Here is a 22095-nt window from a genome sequence, read left to right as displayed (position 1 = left end):
ATAGTTGCACTCCAAACTGGTATTTATCAAAACCAATGGGAAGCTATTGCAGAGCTAATGGTGAACAATTTAAATGGGACAAAATGTGTCTGTGCTGTGAGAGAGATGTTTTAGGGCCGCGAGCAGCACAGTCAGAGGAGACTGCAGTGTGTGTTCCCCTGGAAAGGAGATAAGTAATTGGACAGAATAATCAAAGAATCAAATATCCTCTTGGTTTTTAACTTAGGTGGAAAGACAAAACTGTATTTTATTTAAAAGTTTCTCAGTTTTGTTAGCTGAAGTTAATACTGCCCTGAAAAGTGAAGTTTTTAAAGCAGCTGGAAACAAGTGGAAGGAGTGGGTAGAGGTCTGTACCACAACTCAGATCTTGTTTCTGTTCATAATGAGGTGTAGATGAAGGCTGGCAACTGCTTTTAACACTGCATGCAGACACGCACTCCACCACATCTCCACTTTTTTTAATTGGATGTTATGAGTTTCCATTATAAAAACACCTTTACCTTTTAAGAATGGGGGGGGGGGGGGACGGGACAAAAAATAAGTCAGGCCTTTTACACTCCAATCATGGCAAATGCCAGGTAAATAACACGACAGTCAAAAGTGGTCTTGAGCAAAGTTGTTGCCTGCTGGATTCTGTGCCCTCCCCACCACCCTGCTGCTGCCAGGAGGCCCCTGTGTGGTCAGGGGCATCTTCATGTGTCCTGCTGCCCCCTCGTCAGCTTGTCACACGCTTTTGCCCTGCTCTCGGAGGTTTAGCCATGCTGGTAATGGGAGCTAATTCGGGTTTTCCTGTGAATTAATTTTTAAGGTGGCTCTTAATCATAAGCTAATTTATGCTGGACCACTGATGGCAGGCTGTGACACGGATAGATTGTCTAAATGGAAATTTATTGAAGTGGAAGTGATTTTTTTCCATTAAGCGTTTGCCAACAAGGGAAAATGGGAAGAATTGGCCTTGGTGAATATCAGCCTAGGAATGTTTCCCGTGGGGCAGAGCTGACCCCCAGGCTGAGAGGCTAATTCTTAGTTCAGGCAATTAGATGCAGGCTAGTTTTGATCATTTCGTTAAGGGAAATATGTATTTTTCAGCTTTGCATAAATTGCCACTCTGCTTTTGTCTTGTAACCCATGGGCTGTGTCACTCGCTGGTAAATCCACTCTTCTGTCAGGGATAAAGGGCACTGAGACACCATGGGTCATTTCCCCCGGACGGTCTGCTGCCTACAGCCCCGTGTCACTGACCTGTCCAATTTCCCTGAAGCAGCACTGATATGAGGTGATTTCTATGGTGAACAGACATTTCCTGAAGCCTTTTTTCTGCATTTTATCTGACCATCTTCACCTGGGCTGGCTCGTCAGTCATCACAGCTGCTGGTATGCAAACCAGGTGAAAGATGGAAGCTTCCAGGGCGCTTTGAAGTCTGTGAGGCTTGGATGCATTGCTTCTGTGGAGCTGTTGAGATCTGATTTGAAAACCTTTGCTTTCATAAACAATTTTTGCCTCAGATGTGAATTTCAGATTTCCTTTTTCATCTGCAGTATGCTATATATAAACATTACAGATCTGAGGGTAGCGAGCCACTAGACAGGTCTCATAACTGTCATGCACTGTGCCTGACTCATGCTCAAAGCTCAAAGCAAAATATTCATTTTTATTTTCCAGTTTTTCCAATATGCCTGGCTCAGCTAATCCACAGAGTGTTACAGAAAGTAGCTGTTAACAGCAATTGCTTGTAATACTTTGAGTGAAGAGGGAGCATATAGAAAAGCTATTAGTCACAGGAACGTTTTAAAGCTGGCACAGGTGTTTCCCACTGAAGAATTAGCTGTTATTCCTTGAGGTTCGTTGATTAGTATTTTTTTTTTAGTATTTTTTTTTTCCTCCGTTGTTGGCTTTATTTTGTTTAAAACTATTGCTTAGAATTGTTCTGCTCCTTCTGATAAGGTACTCTTTGAGAACATCATGTGATTATCATCTTCCAGGATACATATTTAAATATGTGGCTTTGCAAAGCTGTGGTTCCACTTTATACATGTTCAAAAAGCAGTAGAGGAAAGGAAGTGGTGCGCAGGTAACCCATTTTTTCAAACGCTTCCAAGTACTTTCAAATTGTATGCAAAGCGGGACTTAAAAAGGAAAAGAAAGAAGAAGCATGGTCTATTTTTAAAGCACTGTAACTGGCTTTAGAAGATCCAGGCTGAGACTCCAGCTGTAGGAGGCTTTCTGCCTTACCTTTGGTAGGTAACTGGAACAGCGAGTTGGAAAAGTGCCAGATTTCTCTTTCATCAGGGAGGTTGGGTGTGTTGAAACTGGAATAACACTGCAATGATCACTGCAAGAAGGACATTTCTGGTTTGAATGGGAGTGTAGTCCCCTTAGAGTGGACCACGGGGTCTCTCTCCTTCTCTGGAGATTTTCAAGACCTGCCTTGATGCAGTCCTGAGTAATGTGCTCTAGGCAATCTTGCTAGAGCAGGGGAGTTGGACTAGATGATCTCCAGAGGTCCCTTCCAACTCTGACAATTCCGTGATTCCCTGTATGTGCTCTTACATACGCCTTATGCTCAAAAATCCTGCAGTTGGCATTTGCTGAGAAGGTCCCAGGTGAAATTCTCTTCCATTTGATTACGACCAAAGATTTGAACCTGTTTTGGAGGTAGCATCTGATTGAGAGAGGTAACATTGATGTCCCTTTCCCCTCTCAAAGGATCTTGATTTTGCTTTGCTTGCAGCATGGGAAGGATTTTGATGTATCAGATTCCTTTGTAGCAGGAAAAACAAGTTTTATGTTGAGCTTTGTGAATTGCTTAACATCTCAGAGCTTCTATACCCAATCCGTGAAATGAAACAAGAAGGATTATTTTGTTTTGTTTTTGTTTTCTCAGTCACTGCCTGCGTTTGGACTTAGAGCTCTTTGGGGATAGATACTTCCGCATGCACAGTATCTGTTGTAATACCATGCTGATTGGTTATTGTCTTGTTATTGTAGTATGGAGAATCAACTTCAAGACAAATATTTGTTAAATGTTGTCCTCTTTCAGAAAAACATTTGTGGTGAATTGATGTTCAAATGCTGAAACCATTTCCATCTCCAGCAGAAAATAGTGAGTCGTAATTACACAGGAATCTCTCAGGGTTTGTTTTTTAAGCATTATGTTGTGTCCTCTGAGCCATGTGAATGTTTACTGTAAAGTGTGGCTGAAACACACTCTCATAGCAGAGTTGCCAACCCCGCAGTGGAGTGGGTCCCCAGAGGTCCAGCTCAGGGAAGTGAGATGCAGGGCCCCCAGCAGATACTGCCAGAAAAAGGGGTTGGATCCAGAGTCTTTGAACTCAATTCTGTTGCCCTCTTCTTCTCCTCTTAGGGAGAAGGTTAAGTGTGAGAGACAGACCTGTGCCAAACACAACTAAGCGGTTGTTTGGAGGCAGCAGTTGCGATAGAAGCCACGGGCACCACTTTGCCTTGGGATTATCCTCCTTGAGCAGTTTCTCTTGGAAAATGTCCTGTGTACAAATTAGAGGTTTAACTCTGAGCACAAAGAACTTGCTGCAGGGGCTGTGCTCGATGATGTTGCTTGTCCTGGAGAAGGTGGGATACTTCCCTGTCCCAAGAAGAGACCTCACCCAAGGGTGAGGAATGCAGATGTAGCTGCCAAGCAAAATAAGTGCTGTGGTATGAGCTATCATCACTTTGGGAGTGGGGAGAAATGAAAACTGAAAGGAAGAGAGCTGAAGCAATCAGAAGGAAAGGGGAAATTTAAAGTTAAGAGCCCATCTGCACCCCACAGAGAAACACGTCTACTGTTTGGGACATTCAGTAGGTCTCCAGATCTTCTGGGTCCTTTCTCCACTGTCCTAGGCTGTGCAGCAAAGAGAAGGGGAAGAAGCCCCAAGCCTAGGTCTCCACTCTCCACTGCTTATTGCTGTACCCAGGGATGATTTTGCAAGGATCAAATCTCTGCTCTGATGGCAGCAATTGCTGCTGTGGGCCATGATGATCTCTAGAGGTCCCTTCCAACTCTGATAATTCCATGATTTTGTGATCATCCTGGGCTGTGGCCTTTTGCTTGTGCATTTAAAGCAGTCAGGAGTAGAATTGTTGGCATCGCGGGGCCTTTCACTGCATCCAGTGCGGCGTGCACCACAGGAGGTTGGTGAGACTTGAGAAGAGGAAGGGATTTATTTCACAGATTTCAGGAAATTGCCTGGATTTGAGCCATTTGTCATTCTTGAGTTTGTGACCTTCTGTGGATATCACCCAGACAGGGTTTTTAGTTTTTGTATCTTTTCCGGATGTTTCTTGATGTCAGAAGGATGGGAAACAAGACTGTTTCTTGCATTCTTGCTCTGCTTAACAAACAGGCCTTTCTCAAAAGACACTTCCTAAACTGGTGAATACTGTCTAATCCCCTATTCTAACTCTAAAGGTTGGAGTAGGATCAGAGAATAGTTTTCCTACCTGGGCCTCTCATTCATAAAATAACAGGCGAAACTTGACTTGTAGTTGCAGATTGTTATCAAAGTCTAGTAGTGATGGTGGGGTAGGATTTGGAAACGCTCTCTGACTTGATACAGGCACACACAGTCTATACAAACCCTGTTTTTTCCATCCGCTTCCATTCTTCCTTTTTTTCTGTTCTACCTCCCCTTTTTCTCTCTCTGGTTTGGGGGAATGGAGGAAACCCTTGTTTCCAGGTTGTCCTCAGTAACCACTTAAGTTTCCCTCAAATGCTAATAGGTACAAGAATCTTTCCATAAAAAAAGACTTTATGCCTTACAGGATTAGTGTCTAATCTTGTACAGGCTTGAAAGTAAATAAAAAAACTACTAGAGTTTCTTACTTCATTAAAAAAATATAAAAAGAACCATTTCCAGGGTTTTTTAATATTACTTTTCTGGAGAAACCTGAGAACTTCCTTCTCTTCAGTGAAAACCACTGGGTACATAAATGCTTTTTATCTCTGCTAATCGCTATCAAGCACTGCTAGATGGTAACAATTAGCCTAATAATTTGGTCATCGCTATTTTTTTTTTTTAAACAGCTTTCCTCAGAGTAAATTGGTTACAAAACTTGTGCTAACGACCATGTTATATATTATCAGTAGCATCAACAAAAAGTGAGCATACATTTACAGAGCGGAATGCCCTCATCCAAAAAGATACTTGCAACTTTGCTGTGAAGACCTTTTATTTCACGTGGCTACGCAGGTCCAAAGAGGCTGAAATTTTCTCATGCATACTAAAACATGCTACTTTCTGTATTTGACCTTTTTTTTTTTTTTTTACCTTTAAAGCTTTCCCAGTTATGAAAAATTATGAGACACCTAAGCTACACCAGTAGCTGTTGTAAGTTGTGTTTGTGCTCTTGTTGAGTGCTCCTCAACAAGACGTGTATAATTATAGACCATTGCATGGGGAGGGATTCATAAATGGCTGATCTGTAGCTGGGAACGGTTTTGAGGTGTAACCTTGAGACTGACTTGTGTGTGTGAAAAACATTTTGAAGATTGAGTGACTAGCTATTATTAAGACAAGATGAAAAATGTTTTTGCCCTGCTGGCTGACCTTCTGCAGATCGAGGCTGGTTTTCCACCGAGAGGTGCTAGCAAGAAGGAGAATGGGTTATGCAATTTGTTGCTTTAATTTGCATATTTATTCAAGTGCATCTTCCCAGTGACCTCCTAATGGCTGAGTACTGTCAGATGACAGCGCTTTTGCTGTCGCTGATGTCAGCCAGGGTATCAGCCTGGCTTGTTCAGGGAATGGGAAGAGCCAGCTTTTTTTTTTTTTTTTAACCTTTAAAGCTTTCCCAGTTATGAAAAATTATGAGACACCTAAGCTACACCAGTAGCTGTTGTAAGTTGTGTTTGTGCTCTTGTTGAGTGCTCCTCAACAAGACGTGTATAATTATAGACCATTGCATGGGGAGGGATTCATAAATGGCTGATCTGTAGCTGGGAACGGTTTTGAGGTGTAACCTTGAGACTGACTTGTGTGTGTGAAAAACATTTTGAAGATTGAGTGACTAGCTATTATTAAGACAAGATGAAAAATGTTTTTGCCCTGCTGGCTGACCTTCTGCAGATCGAGGCTGGTTTTCCACCGAGAGGTGCTAGCAAGAAGGAGAATGGGTTATGCAATTTGTTGCTTTAATTTGCATATTTATTCAAGTGCATCTTCCCAGTGACCTCCTAATGGCTGAGTACTGTCAGATGACAGCGCTTTTGCTGTCGCTGATGTCAGCCAGGGTATCAGCCTGGCTTGTTCAGGGAATGGGAAGAGCCAGGCTGGGATCCTATCCTAAGACAAAGCAGTCAGTGGGGCTATAGAGGAAAAAAGCCTTCTTACCTGACTCAAAACCAGAGTGTTTGTACATATATCTTTAATTTCGTGGAGTGGTGCAGAGGGACTAGGAGAGGTGGGCAACAACCCCAAGTGTTACCAAGGATATGGGTCTGGCCTCGGTGAGAGGGAAAATCTTTTGGTTGCTCAAGCCAAAGCTCGTGAGACTTGCCTGGGACTGATGAGAACTGATTTTGGATACAGCCACAGGGGAGACATCCCTTCTGCCACTCTTGCTGGTTACTGATGACTTCCCTGTGCTCTGAAGCTGAGGGGAACTTGTGCAAATAGCAGCTTTCCCAAGTGGTGGAGGCCCAGGTGGAGATTGGAACTGACTCTCCCTCTTGTCTCTGCCGGGCACCTCCTGCAAGTTCAGAGTCACTTACAAACTTGTGTTTTGGTGTTCCTGTCTTTAACCCCTACTGTTAACTGAGATGTGCTTCTGCTTCATAATGAGTTAAGATTCCTAAGGAATTGGGCTTTATGTACTTCCATGTTCTTCGAAACTTGGAGGGAGCTGTTATGAATGCAGAAGCTGCTGTAATATGGAGTAGAAGCAATCATCTGGTTTCACATTCACCAGCAGCTTACAAGACCCAGGGGTCTTTACGTGTTTCCTGATGGATTGTCTGCAGTTTAAGAGTCACTGTAAGGATGACCATCTCTTTGACACCAACGTGTGATTTTATTTATTTTAAAAATATCTGTTCTCAATTATCCTTCTCAATTTGAGAGGGAAATACAAATTCCCTCATTCATATTAATAAATAGGTTGTGGTACTGCATCATACCAGCTGGATATCTGAGAAATAATTTGCTCTTATCCAAATACTCTTGCAGCTCAGCTGGATCAAATTAAATTTTAATTTAAGAAATAGTGCACGATGTGTTTACTCAAAGCAAAACATTGCAAAGCAATGAACTAGTGAATTAAATACAAATTTGGGAAAATAGTGCAATATAAATACGCTAGCTATATAGAATATTTTTAAGAACTAAATTTCTATTAGGCTTCTATTTGGATTTTACTTAAAAGCAGTGCTTTTAAATACTTGGGAACTGCAAACTTCCATTCATATGTGGCCAAGTTGAGTCTTCTGGGAAGTGCCCTCAGCCTTAGAAGTAGTAGCGAGTGGAGCAGAAGCAGGCAGGCAGGAGCAAGTAAGAAACCAGAATGTTTCCTTGAAATTCACGTCTCCCCCCTCCTTTTCCTTTGTAAAAATATATGCTTTTTATAGAATTAGAGTATTATTATCCTGTACTATAGAGAGAACTTTTGGTATCCTTTTAATAAATGAATTTAATGACGGAATAGATCTAGATAAGATATGAATATTTATGCTCAGCGGTTTCTTCCCGGGGGTAATGAGTTTTGACGAATTAAATAATGTTGAAAGTTTTTAAGTACTGTTTTATTTTCAAAAGAAGATCTCACCATATAAACATGGTTTCTGCCTTGTTTTGTCGCTGATGTCCTTGCCCACCAGGGTTCAAAAGTGAGGCACAGGAAGATAATTCAATGTCTCTCTCTCTCTCCCTGTCTAGATTATCAGCGTCTGATGACGGTGGCAGAGGGGATCACGACGCTGCTGTTCCCGTTTCAGTGGCAGCACGTGTACGTCCCCATCCTTCCTGCCTCTCTCCTGCATTTTTTGGATGCTCCCGTTCCCTACCTGATGGGGCTGCAGTCCAAGGAGGGGACCGACCGCTCCAAGCTGGAGCTGCCTCAGGAGGTCAGTCTACACCTTGGAGGTTGTTATCCTGAAACACATTATTAATATTTGTGTGAATCCCTGCTGGAAAATGCCGTGCCTGGTGTTAGGAGGCTTCTCTGGCACCGTGAAGAGTGTTTGCCAGCGGGAGTGAAGTAGTGGGGGAAGTCTCTGAGGTTCTTCTCGATCCATTTCTGAATTTAATGAGTGCCGCTAATTATACTTCTAAATGCATCTCCTCCTGCTTCTTGCTGTGACACTGGAAATTTCTCTGCTTTCCCTACGCCACAGGTTTCTCTAAGTTTTGTCACCCTGTCAGCATTGCACTCCTATCAATAGAGGCTAAAGAGCCTTTCATTCAGGGATGGTCTTGATGAAAGTGGATCTTGGGTGCAGTGGCTAGATGGTATAAACCTGTCCATGTCCCCTCACTGCTGATGAGAAGCGTGCCTCATCCTGCTGGCCTCATCACACCCATGGGTGAGCCCACGTGTTCCTGGTTAGTTCGAGGTCTATTACCAACAGACCAACATCCTGGCCTCAAACGAGCCGGATTTGCATTAATACCGGGCCTGTGAACCACTTAGTGGCATACACACAGACATGCTTTTAAAACATTGACTCATTCCAATGATTATCTTTTGGGCTGAAGATCTTCTGTCCTCCCATGTAATGGGAAGTGAAAATTTTGCTTCATCTATCACACTTTCCACAGGGAAAAAAAGGTAGGAAGGTTGTCCTCCAAATTTGTGCTAAAATCACTGATGGTAGAGAGGGAAATGGAGATTTTTGCACTCAAAATTTGAGCAAGATGATTAAAACTGCATTGCATTTTAACCTGGCCACTGATCACTCTCCATCCTGCTAAGTCTTTGGGATGTAGCCAGCCTGTCTGTATTCGAGATGTTGACTAGACCCATCTGTTGAGCATGCCATGCATTTTAACTTGGGTTTCTTCTTAAAATCAGTCGGAACCCTATGAGTAACTGTTTAAAAATTGCAGTAATTACATAATATTGTGTATTACGCCATAATATCTCGTGACAGTTATGCCCAGGTCCATGCATGGCCCTCTCCTGGGGGCAGAGTCCCTAAGGCCTGCGAATAGGTGCTCTTACTGAGAAGGCAGGTGGGAGCAGCAGCAGATGAGAACGTGTAGGAGGAGGTTTTTGTATGTGGAAGTGCAGGGATAAACACAGAGCAAAGATAATATGATTTTTAATAAAGGTCTGTTTTAAGTATGAGGTGAAGGTGACTGATTCTTGGCCTTGGTGGTGTGTAAAAGTGCAAATGAAGTCTTACCTTATGGGTAAGAAGACTTCATTGCATGAAATTCGCACTGGCCTGGAAACAAAACTGGTATCTAGCTATGCTTTTCAGTAAAACCATGCTAATATTATGTAATTACTGCAATTTTAAAAATTATTAGTCATATTCAGCAGATTAAGCTGTCATTTTCCTTAAATTAAAATTTTAATGTGATGGGCTTGCAGTATTGCTGGAATAACAAATTAAATACCACCAGTGAGGGAAGAGTAATAGTGGGGTGGAAGCGCCCCCCTTCCCCATTAGGATGTTTAACAAATGAGTGAAAAATATCAGCACAGCATTTATAACCACCACCACAGGTCCAGTAAGTGTGGGAAAGGGGAAAAAAAGAAGGGGTATTGAACAGGGAAGATCTTGCATCTCAAATTCCTGTAGACAATAAAAAATAGAAAATCCTTCCAACGTGCAAGCAGCGATGAAGCACTGTTCACTTTAGCATTCCTTTATTGTTCGGGCCAGGGGCTAGCTTTTCCAGCTCTTGCTCTAAATATAAATCGTTTGTTTGTTAGAGATAAAAATTCTAATAACTGGCCATCATGCTGTCTTAAGGTTACTAATCTCTCTGCATTAACTTTAATCATCAGATGTTTTTGAAGAGAGAAACGAGACCAATTCCCTAAGGGTTTTCTGAATCCAAATCTCATTTTTCAAATTTTGTAAATGATATGCAGAGCTGAAATTAAAAAGCCTTTGAAATGAAATATTGATAGATAAGAAGACAGTCCCTGAGCTAAAGAACCGTACCGACGCATACCACAACTCTTTAATAGCTGTTTAGTTGAGTAAAGCAAATTGTTTTGTATGAAGAAATGCTTTTATTTGTGCAGACCAAATTTATTATGAAAGAGTGAGCTGAAGGGACACTTCTGCTTTACCAAATGAATCCTAATACCTATGTGAAAGGTGATTAATCTCAAGCATGTCCCTGAAACATCCAATATGTTATATCCAAGTTTGCTATGGAATGTATTGTCCTGCTGAAAATTAGTGTTTTCAGAAAAGGAGGAAAATAAATCCTTTCTGTTCACATAATCTGAAGATTAGTCTACAGTTTTTGGTGAGAATAACAGTAGAAGTGCCATGGAGAAGGCAGAGGAGTTGTTCTAATGGCCAAGTCAGGCTAACAAAGACCTGCTGCTGCCCTGTGGGTTCCTGCATCTCTCGTTCTGCATCTTTATGTCAGGGTAAAGCCCATCAGAGCTCAGCACCTTGGGAATGACCTGGTTTAAGATTTTATTCAGCACAGTGCACTCAGACAGAATTTCAGATGTAAGCCGCGGTTCAGAAGATCAATTACTGTTTTTCATTCTGCTATTATTCCTGAGGGTGCATTTGCAATGTAATTAATTTTTATGTAGGGTTCTTCCATCCCCCCATTGACACTATCCTAGTAAAAGTATCTCCTCTGCTAGATTCATGTCTTCATTTAGCTTTAATCTTATGGGCTGAGATCCATCTCCCTTCATAGCAAAGCTGTCTAGAAGCACTCTCTTTAAATCTCAGGCAGAGGAATTGCCAAGATTAAAAGTCTCCATGGAAACAGGGGGTAGGGAGGAGTAGGGAAATAGGGCTTGACCTCCCACTGGAGCTATACTCAGATATGATCCCAAAGGATTTGCATGGGACCCTCTTTCGTAACTTTGCTCATGGCAGCTTCATCTTTCTCACGGAACATCTCGTTCCTTAGTTGCTCAGCTACAGAGACTTCTTGCAGTTGGATCCCGGTGAAATAAATGTGCCCTTGAGATGTGGTAACTCACACAAGTAGTATTTAGTGGGCTATGAAGTGATGCTGAACATCCTGCTTGCTGGTGTGTCCTTGGCTGGTCTGGGAGGGGATATCAAGTCTTTTTAGTGGGAAGTTTGGGATCTGCAAGTCCTGGGGGAACAGGAGAGGGCAGGAGGCTTTACTTATTCGTTAAATCATTGCCATCTAGTTGGCCCTCAGCTTTTCTGAAGTCTGAAATACCACAAGCTAGACAACACAGCTAAAGACTGCTGCATATGTGTGCTCTTACCCTTCTCTCTGGAAGCACCCTGGGAAAACAGGGCTGCTTAGCAGAGGATCCAACTCAGTGCTGAGCGTCCGCTTTGAAACCTTTCTTTGTATTTCAGGCAAACTTGTGCTTTGTAGACATCGATAACCATTTCATCGAACTGCCGGAGGAATTCCCCCAGTTCCCCAACAAGCTGGAGTTTATCCAGGAAATCTCCGAGGTTCTCCTGCAGTTTGGGATCCCGCCGGAGGGCAACCTGCACTGCAGCGACAGCGCCACCAAACTCAAGAACCTGGTTCTTAGCGACTTGGTGAACGACAAGAAGAACGGGAACATCCCGGCCAATGCCCTCAACATGTACGAGCTGCTGAAGGGCAACGAGACCATCGCCCGCCTGCAAGCCCTTGCCAAGAGAACGGGCGTGACGATGGAGAAAATGACCATCACGCCTCCCCTCGTGGAGAAGGAGAAGGATGGGAAACTGCCGTGCGAGGAGGTGGAGCTGAGGGACTACAAACTGAACGTGCAGCTGCGCGAGGTTTTCGCCAACCGCTTCACGCAGATGTTCGCAGACTACGAGGCTTTCGTCATTCAGGCTGCCCCTGACATGGAGTCGTGGCTGACAAACAGGGAACAAATGCAAAACTTTGACAAAGTAAAAATTGCCGTGTATTTATTTTCCCGTATGGAAGTGCCTTTGGGAGGGCGGGGAGAATAGCTGTATTATGAATATATAGCTTAGGTGCTCTTTAATCTGCTGTTCTTCATCTGCCTGACTGAGAGATTTGTCCGATTTGATTACACAGGGCGAGATCACCTGCCAAAGCAAATTGGTGCACATCCACTGAGCTGGTCAGAGCTGTCCTGGCTTGTGTGAAACGAGCTGGCAGGCTTCTGCCCAGCTGATGGGGCTTCTCCTGTGGGTTTGATGGAAGGGTAGCAATGGGAAGTGACTTTTTTTTCTATCTTTCTTTTTTTTTTTCTTTTTTGCTGAGAGGAGAAGCGCACACGTGAGACAAAAATATATTAATCCAGTCTCCCTTGTTTCCTGATCTCACAGTAGAGTTTTTTGTTAATGGGTGGTGTTGTTCTGAAGAGGGTTATCACATTGTTATGGCAGAAGAGCACCGTTATTATTCCATTGCAGTGTGTACACAAGAGTGAAAAGGAAGCTGAGATTAGAAATGGGGAAACAGACTGTAGACTAGCAAAAGGAATGAGAAATGTTGGGAAGCTTGCATGGTTATTATTTCCAAGTGACTCTGCAGAGTCGATATCATTCTTAACCATCAACTTTTTCAGTATGAGTCCTTCTCTAAGGAGAATGTTAGAGGTATAAACAGTCAAGAGCAGGCTAAATATTGATCTGAGTCAGTTTTTGATCAAAAAAAAAAATGCTGCCGTGCCTTGTATTGATCTTGTTTGTATTCAGGCGTTGAACAGTGCAGCGTTCAAAAGGAGGGGGTTGTTTAGGCAATCTCTGCTACTACTGCTACGATAAAACTTTTCAAAGCTCAGTTAGAGACATAGGCACACGCTCAGTTTGAATTGGAAATTTGTGATTAATTGCCCTGCGTAACTTCACAAAAGAGCATTTAGCTGAAGAGCACTGTACACCCCATGATATATATGACACCTTAATAAGTGATCTGGTCCCAAGCCGGGATGTGCAGACCAGAGGTCCCAAGTGGGCACATGTGATGGTGGTCTGCTGCACAGGACCTGTTCCTGCTGGTGGTAGCTGCTAGGCTGCTTTGCAAAATCTGGCAGCACGAACACTGCTTCAGTAACTCCATATTCCCTTTACTCCAGTTGTCACAGAGCCTTTCTGGCTGTTTATTTCTCACAGTCATGACCCAAGAGGTGACCCTGGAGCCAAACCCCTTTGTAGGTGGATTCACGCCACTCTTGAGAGGTGTTTTTGTGGTGGGGAAGCCTTGTCCAAGCCTTGCTGTTAGCTGCTGGATTGGTTCTCTGCTGCAGGACAGTTCCTCATGTCAAAGCTGGGGAGGAACATGGCACTAACGAGCTGTTCTGCGTTTCAGGCATCCTTCCTTTCGGACCAACCCGAGCCTTACCTCCCATTCCTTTCACACTTCATCGAAACACAGATGTTTGCAACCTTCATAGACAATAAGATAATCTCCCAGTGGGAAGAGAAGGACCCTTTCCTGCGAGTTTTTGACTCCCGAATTGAGAAAATAAGACTATATAATGTAAGGGCCCCTGCACTGCGGACGTCCAACTATCAGAAATGCAGCACTTTGAAAGAAGCAGGTATGTTCAGACGGGCTGGTAAAATATTCAAAAGTACAATGTCAGCCACAAAGAAATATAGATCCTCAGTCATCTGAGTGTTGCAGCTGGTGAGGAAGCCCTAGAGCTACCTGAGGAGGACTCAGCTGTGTCCTTATTTTCCCTAGGCAAAAACTTCAGTATGCTTTTAAATGCTAAAAACAGCAGGAGCCCTTACTTTCCCTTTGAGCTGTCCTAGGCTGGTGCCTTTAATAAACACAAACCAAACCATGGAGCTGGCCTCGCCGTTTCTCAATTCAGGCAGCTCCTAGTCCATTGCCAGGAGAACTTTCCTGCACCATAGTGGTGGGACCAGCGCCAGCCACACCGAGGAGCTGAGCCTCAGCGTCTGCTCCACTGGCCTCATCTCCTCCTTCCCTTAAAAAGACCTTTTTTGCCTTACACCCTTTGGTTAGAGCAGCGGGGGATGCCGGGGACCTAATCCTGTGTGGCATATTCAGTAGATCCAGCAATAGATGCTTATTGGTAATGAACAATACACTCTGTACTGAAGATTTGGATTTTTTTCCATTACAGTCACAGATTACATTTTCAAATTATACTTGAGTTTCTTACTGTGCAATTATTTATTTCATTTCCAAGTAATACAGGGAAATTATACTCTTAAATTTGTTGGGACGCATATTAATGAATTTGGGCAAACATATTTCTCTTTGGGGGGGGCTGGGTTTTTGTTGTTGTTGTTTAATTCCTTCTGAGCGTTTCACTTTACAAATGTGGCAGAAATAGAAATCCTGTGTCTGCTTAACTTTTTCTGTTTAAAACCAATTCTAATTTGCAGGTCGACTGTCTATTCAGCGTCTAGTTTTGGTAGATATTGTGGCACCGGAACCTCATTTTCTGTCTTGTGAAAAGCAACAAACTGATAGTAATATCAACTTTCCTTCATATTTACCACTCACAAGATATGTCCCCCTAGCACCAATCCAGCACCTGTTTGTTTAACCTACAATTTTCAGAGCCCTGACCCCACGCAACCCAGTCCTTTTCTTCAAAATAAAACCATATGATGGGATTTTTGGAGTGGGGGGGGGAAGCTGCCGAGTTTCTAATGATAATGTATGTAAATCTTATGACAGTTTCTTTCCCATCACAGTTTTATAAAATAGGAAATGAATTCTGTGTTGTTCTGGACAAATGGAAAATGGATGTAGCTTCCACATTTTGCATATTTATTCACTAGATGTGATATGCTGAAAAGAACGGGCCTGCCCGTTAATGGATGGGCTATAGAGTTGAATATTAAAGTCGCTAATTAAATGCTGACTTCCCCCATACACCTCCTTTCCCCTCTCCTTCACAGTGCATCTGACTCAGTGTTGAGAGGTTGACAGATTTTATTTTCATCCTGCTTCAGATTTGAGATGAAATCCTCATGTCCTTTAAGCAAATAACTGAACCACATTAGTCTCAGAGGAGCTGAGATTCCTGGGGAGCCCTCTCAAGATTCCCGGGGATCCCTCTCAGGTCTTGCTGTAGCCTCCCCTGTTCCCAAGCATCTGTTCATCTCCTTGATGCTCCTCAGGCCTTGTTTCACTTAGCTTTGCTCTGTGAAGGCCTGTCATCCCGTAATGGTATATGTAATTTCAGGAGGAATTCTAGGTGCCAGATGTTTGCAAAACTCTGGTATCGCCCCGCAATGTGTCTGCCCAGGGAGACATGTCTGGGGCAAAGGGAGGTGCCCGACCCCACAGAGAGTTGCAGCTGGCCTCAGATGTCTCCATCCTGCTGAAGGATCAAAGCCAAGCACTGAATTGCAGGGAAAGATTGCACTGCTCTTGCCCATTCATAACCCATCTCCTAGGCTCTTGTAAAGACATGCTTGCTTAACTGCTAACCTGGTTGTGCCAGTTCTAGTTGTGTTGGGTGAAGAAACTAAAAGCAAAATAACAAAATAACAGCACATATGTTTCCTCACTTCTCCAAGTGGCAGATTTAAAGGGGTCTAAAGTCACTATTTAACTTTTTAGAGCGTTTTCAGGGATGGGAGCATGACCACTTCTGTTGTCGTAGCACGTGTCTTCAGGTGGTTCGCTAATGCAGTTGTTCACCTGTGACTGTAACTTGCAGCCCAGTCCATCGAGCAGCGACTGATGAAGATCGATCACACGGCCATCCACCCGCACTTACTCGATATGAAGATTGGCCAAGGGAAATATGAACAAGGATTTTTCCCCAAGTTGCAATCGGATGTCTTGGCAACGGGACCCACCAATAACAAGTAAGCACAGGTTTTATTTTCTAGGCTTGACAGCAAGTTTCTCCTGTAAAAGATTCACATCATTGGACCAAAGTCCTAATTTGGGATGTATTCTGACCTGTCTAATGAACCTTAGCAACTTGTTCCATTTCTGGTTTGTATGGACTGTGATTTTTGAAGCTGTAGCCATGGTTTGGACTATGTTAGAAAGCGTTACCTCTGGTTTTGGGAAGATATCTTAGTACTGGTTTCTACTGAGTGGTAAGTACTGTGTCTTCTTATACAAATTTTTCGATTTATCATTGCTATAATAAATAGAAAATTCATTTCTTTTCTGTTTTGCACTGAATAGGATGGTTTGCAAACCTGAGCTGAAATTTTGGTACTGAAACCGCTGCACCACTGTGCAGAATGAAACTTATGCCCACTCGGTTCCTCTCTTTTCTTTAACTGTTATTACACAACCAAAAGATTTTTATAGCTCTCTTTCAGTTTCTGCATTGGAATAGCCTGTAAGAACATCTTGGTGAGGGGGGAAAGTGTGTGGTCCTGTACCTGGGTTTCTCTTCTGAGTCTGATGAGGTTCCGTAGTGCACTTTGATATGAAGGTACCTATAGCTGTGAAATTGAGCATGTCGTTACATGGTTAATTTACCTAATGCAAAATGAGAACCTGGAGTACTGATACACTTTAAATTCATACAGTTCTAATATAAAGTAAGTGCTATAAGTTATTTTTTTTCTTTCTTTCCTCAAAACGCAAGAATGAGGGGAGTTTTCTCCCCTCAAAAATGAAAGATTTTTGCATGGATGATTACTACTCCATGAAATTATTAGCCAAAGCCCTCGATACAGTTTCTGTGGTAGGTCAAAATGTGGGAGCGCAGATAAATGTGAGAGCTCCAAAAGCTACACTTGTGCAAATGTTGAAGCTAGCTCCTGTTTTAGACACGTGTGTGCACACATGCTGCTCTGAGCTCCTCTGTGAGGTGCCCACTCGATTCTATTTATACACCTTTTGTGCACCCTGGTGCTAGCTAATCCCTTTCTAATAACCTGCTAGGAATAGGACTTGCAAATGATAAAATAAGATATCCTTAAGCACTGAATGTTTAAAGAATTGCAATTCTTTAAAAGAAATTTAAAAAAACAACAAAACAAACCAACCAGAAGGAGGAATGCGTATTTCAAAGTTCCTTTGTTTGCAGTTGTCATGCAAACCGAGACAAAAGTTTAGAGGTAATGCTTCCTTGAGGAACAGAGAATTTCTTTCTCTTGTGGGATGCTGTGTTTAGCAGTCTGCCTCTTATCCTTATGGTGGATTTCAGTTTAATGGTGTGAGCGTGCCCAGCCTGCTCAAAGTTGCTTATATCTTCTGGCTCTACTGCAGGATCTTAGTGAATCTGTGAATAAGCGTCAAATTATAAATAGTTTTCCTTATGCCTTTTGTGATGCTTCTGTGAGATTGGTACCTATTCTAAAATGCGGCTTTAACTCCTTGAGTGATAATTTTGATTTAGATAGCTGGTTTTGGTCTTCGAATTGCAGCACGTTTCATAATTTGTAAGTACCAAAATCCCATTACTTACTGCAAAGCAGTGTCAAAGTGACAAATGTTTGGAATTCCTCCAGTTGTATATTGCCAAAAAGGTTTGTAATTGGAAAATCTCAAGACCATCTGTTTATATCTTTCTGCTTCCTGGCTTTTTATATGAGCAGCCGAGCGGACTCTCTCTCTCTCATTTAAGATATGAAATTGTGCTGAATTTACACCCCCGTATAAAACAGATCGTCTTTTCATGCTCTCTGCAAATACAGCATAATTCTTTTGACCACAAAATCAATTGAAGTATTGCCTTCCATTAATTTCAATTTCCCAGTATGTGCTTCTTGGAGGTATGTTATACTTGCATATAAAACCGGGCCTTTGTCGGGGGGGGTAGGGGAGGAGAACAATTCTGCTCCGTTCCCCGGTACTTCAGATGCAGCTACTGTGTGTTCATAAAGTTAACACAAAGGGTATTGCTATATAGATGAGAATTATTTTTCCAAACTCTGGTTTTACATAAAAAATTTTGTCTTGAGTGTTGCAAAGAAGTGTATTTGCAGGGGAAAAAAATCATTTCCATGCTCCGGTTGATTGTTGTTGGACAGTAGCAAATAAACCAATTCAGAGCTGTTTTAATGAAAGCCTGTCCTCACTGGCCAGCAATCAGATTTTTATTGCTTCCCTTTCTGGGCTGATTAAGTAATAAAGATATAACTAGGAGGAGCTCATAATGTTATCTAGCTATTCCCTTCCTGCAGTCAGGCAGAGCACTGAAGAGACCTCTGGCAGTTACTGGGCTGCTCTATGTCTTATGAGGAGAGGCTGAGGCAGCTGGGACTGTTCTGCTTTGAGAAAAGGAGGCTGAGGGGAGACCTTACCCCTCCCTAATCTATGTCTTATGAGGAGAGGCTGAGGCAGCTGGGACTGTTCTGCTTTGAGAAAAGGAGGCTGAGGGGAGACCTTACCCCTCCCTAAAACTACCTGAAAAGAGGCTGTAGAGAGGTGGGGGTCAGTCTCTTCTCCCAGGTCACAGGCAATAGGACCAGAGGAAATGGCCTCAAGTTGCACCAGGGGAGGTTCAGGTTGGATATTAGGAAAAATTTTTACGTGGAAAGGGTTATTAAGCATTGGAATGGGCTGCCCAGGGAAGTGGTTGAGGCACCATCCCTGGAGGTGTTTAAAAGACAAGTTGACATAGTGCTTAGAGACATGGTTTAGTGATGTGGGAGTTTATTTGTTGGGGTTTTTTTAATCAGAGTTAGGTTGATGGTTGGACTAGATGATCTTAAGCATCCCTTCCAATCTAGGTGATTCTATGTAAAATATATCTAAATCAGAAATCCAATGCAAAGACAAAGCACTTTTAGTGTGTTTAGTCCTACATCCTATATGTAATCCTGGAAAACCACGTTGCCTAGACAGGCAGAAATTGTGTTTGGAAGAGAAGGTGTCTGGCTCTTGCTCGCTGGGTGTTGGGGAGCGGTGCTGGGGGACAAGGGGAGGGTTGATGGTCACATTGGATCACTTCCACCTAAACGCAGGCGGAAACGAATGCTGATCACATTACCATGTGTAAGTGTTAAAACACTGAAGTCTGTCATGGAAGTGAAGTCTAATAAGGTTTCATCTGTCAGCCCGCGGCCGTGCTGGGCAGTGTGCTTTGCCCCACTTCTGTCACTCTCCTGCCTCCTCTCGCTCTCCCCCAGAAGGTATCCTCTAAAAGAACTATCAAGGGCAATGAACCTCTGCTCCTCTGGCCCCAGCTGGGGTCACACTTTTTGCTGCTTTCTCTCATCTGCTCGGTCATTTGTGGGTTGGGAGAGCCTCCTTTTGTGTTTGCTCCTATTCTGGTCAGGCAGGTGCATGCGTGGTGGCGTTAGGACTCGCTCTTCCCTTGCCAGGGTAAGGAAACATTGACTTCTTCAGCTAAGCAAGAACTTCTCTCAAAATAACTCCAGACTGTACCTTACTGAAAAGAAACGAAAAGCTTAAAAACAAACAAATGGAAAAAGACCAAACAACAAAAAGCCCAAACAAGGAAATTCCTGCCCCAAACTCCAAAAAACTGGAGAACAGGCTCCCAGGTATACAGTTTCCCTAATCTCCTTTTTGACCAAAACTGCCAGAATATGGAAAGACATTAACTGCAGAATATGCAAATCTCAACTTAAGCAAAAGATGACAGCTACTGTACCCAATTTTTTCCTAGAAATTAAAAGAAACATTATTTTTTTCTGTAAAGAAAAGAGCAATTCATCCTAGCTAACAACAATTAAAAAAAAAAAGCCAACCACAAAACAAACAAAGAAACCCAACCAGCTCTGTCCTCTGTCCCATGAGGCAGCAATGTCCCACTTGAGGGACTCCCTCTGCACTCATCGCCTTCGATACATCCCCCACATCATGGGAAAACCTCCTGAACCTACAGAGAGCAGCTGCAACTTCCTCTGGGTACAAAAGTGGCCTGGCCGTGCTGCTGTAACCTTGTAGAGCAGTGGCTTCTGCAGAAGTCCTCCTAGAAAGCATCCCAGGAGAAAACAGGCAGCAGCCCCTTAGGCAGTTTGTCTATTTATCTGGAAACAAATAGCCATTTCCATAGTCTTCCTTTCCTTTTTTCAAACCCCAGCCCCACACTGTGGTTTCTGCACATTCCCCTCTTCCTTCCCAACATGTGTTTTTTGCCAGGCTTTTAAAATTGTAGCTGGGGCTCCTCTGGCTGATGCATCTGCGATGATCCAGGAAAGGAATTTGAATGACAAAAAGCCAAGCTACATAAACACTTCATGGTTTTTGATTAGCTAATTGTTAAATTAGGGTGAATATGCTTACAGTGCAAAATTAAAACAATGAAACAAGCTGTGCTTTCAATCTAATTGATTACCTTGTAACTTAATTTGTACTAAGAAGCTTGATAAATGAGATTAAATATTGCAGAGGAAAACACTGATTGCACACCAAGCATGGGAATATATTTGCATTCTGGCAATTTGTAGTGAATGCTTGCAAAGAAAAACTGAACTGATTTATTTTTTTTTCTTAATTTCTTCTGGTTCTCAGAGGAAGGTTTTGCTTTGTCACACATTTACAAAATGGTTTAAATTATTCTTTTTTTACTTTCTCTTTGTTTAGCCCTCTGTGGTTTTTTTCCCCACCTTCTTTATCGGAGCCTCTCTTTCCTCCTTGCTTCCTCCCCTGACCAGCCTGTTTCCTCTTTCTTGCCCTGGCCACTTCTCTCTCCTGAGCCCTCTCACTTATATCCCAGCTTCCTGTGAGCTTCAAGCATGTGTCTGTCCTCTGTGTCCTACCTGACCTGCAGCAATCCCCAAAGGAGGGCACAGTCCAAGTCTTCAAGCACAGATCCTGCTATACTTAGCCAAAGCCTGAGGTTCAGAGGCCAAGTGATGTGTTGCCCTTACCCATAAAGCAGATTTCAACGGTATTTGTTTGCTTTCTCCAGGCGTTTGTTCCCTTCCTGTGCTTTGCTGACCTCATCACTGTGTCAGTATTTATTTGTAAAAATCATGCATGGGGAGTGCCCAAAATTGCTTCATTTTTGAGCTCCAGTTTACAGCACGATCTGTGTGGGCACTGTCCTGTGACCTCTATTGCCAAACCCCCTCTTCAAGTTGTGAATTGCCCGGGGTTTATCTCCCTGCTGCTCTGGTTCTCCTCTTTTTTAAATAGAGCTACTGTTTGCTTATTCAGTGACATTAACGCCAGGTAATGTTTTAAAAGAAAATATGATTTATATAATGCAAATCTATACAATGATAGAATTCTTTCTAGTTTTAACTAAGTTATTTTTTATATGGGAAATGGTCTGTCTCTTGGGCTGAGTGCTTCATATTATATATATGGGCTTTTTTTACCTCCCTATGGGTTGGGTACTGTTTTTAAGGAGGCTTGTCTTCAATAAAGCTCTTTTTGTTTTAATCAAGACAAACACTTGCATTTTCATGTGGTATAGAGTAGCAGCTCTGCAGTGTATCCAAATGAGCAAGAAACCACAGAATGCTATGGGGTTGGAAGGGACCTCTGGAGATCACCTAGTCCAACCCCCCTGCCAAAGCAGGTCCACCTAGAGCAGGTTGCACAGGAACGTGTCCAGGTGGGTTTTGAATGTCTCCAGAGACAGAGACTCCACCACCTCTCTGGGCAGCCTATTCTGGTGCGCTGCCACCCTCAAAGTAAAGAAGTTCCTCCTCATGTTTAGATGGAACTTCTTATGTTCAAGTTTGTGCCCATTGCCTCTTGTCCTGTCACTGGGGTGTTGGTCAGATTCCCCCCTCAGTCTTCTCTTCTCCAGACTAAAAAGACCCAAGTCCCTCAGCATTTCCTCATAAGAGAAACGGTCCAGGCCCCTAATCATCTTTGTAGTCCTCTGCTGTACCCTCTCCAGCAGTTCCCTGTCCTTCTTGAACTGGGGAGACCAGAACTGGACATAGTACTCCAGATGTGCCCTTACCAGGGCAGAGTAGAGGGGGAGGATGACCTCCCTCGACCTGCTGGTCACACTCTTCCTTATACCTTGGCCTTCTTGGCTACAAGGGCACATTGCTGGCTGTTGGTCATCCTGTTGTCCACCAGGACTCCCACATCTTTTTCCTCGGATGAGGAATGAGTCAGCAATGAGCCATCCACACCTAACAC

At 43.0% G+C, this 22095-nt stretch overlaps 1 protein-coding gene across 6 annotated transcripts in view; it reads left to right on the top strand.

The window, feature by feature from the left end:
• Positions 1-22095, top strand: part of DENND5B (DENN/MADD domain containing 5B) — a 122859-nt gene that overhangs the window by 67985 nt on the left and 32779 nt on the right. For 3 of the 6 annotated variants that reach the window (XM_014937393.1, XM_014937395.1, XM_014937392.1), the window contains 5 exons: positions 7888-8075; positions 11499-12035; positions 13426-13657; positions 14478-14564; positions 15767-15917. In XM_014937393.1, coding sequence (XP_014792879.1) covers positions 7888-8075; positions 11499-12035; positions 13426-13657; positions 14478-14564; positions 15767-15917 — 1195 coding nt within the window. The remainder of the gene's footprint in view (positions 1-7887; positions 8076-11498; positions 12036-13425; positions 13658-14477; positions 14565-15766; positions 15918-22095) is intronic. The other 3 variants (XM_014937397.1, XM_014937394.1, XM_014937396.1) reach the window with 1 other exon arrangement.

The sequence above is a fragment of the Calidris pugnax genome, unplaced genomic scaffold (assembly GCF_001431845.1).
Source record: "Calidris pugnax isolate Ruff unplaced genomic scaffold, ASM143184v1 scaffold1, whole genome shotgun sequence".
NCBI classification, from domain to species: domain Eukaryota; kingdom Metazoa; phylum Chordata; class Aves; order Charadriiformes; family Scolopacidae; genus Calidris; species Calidris pugnax.
This window is presented reverse-complemented; position numbering and strand designations above follow the sequence as displayed.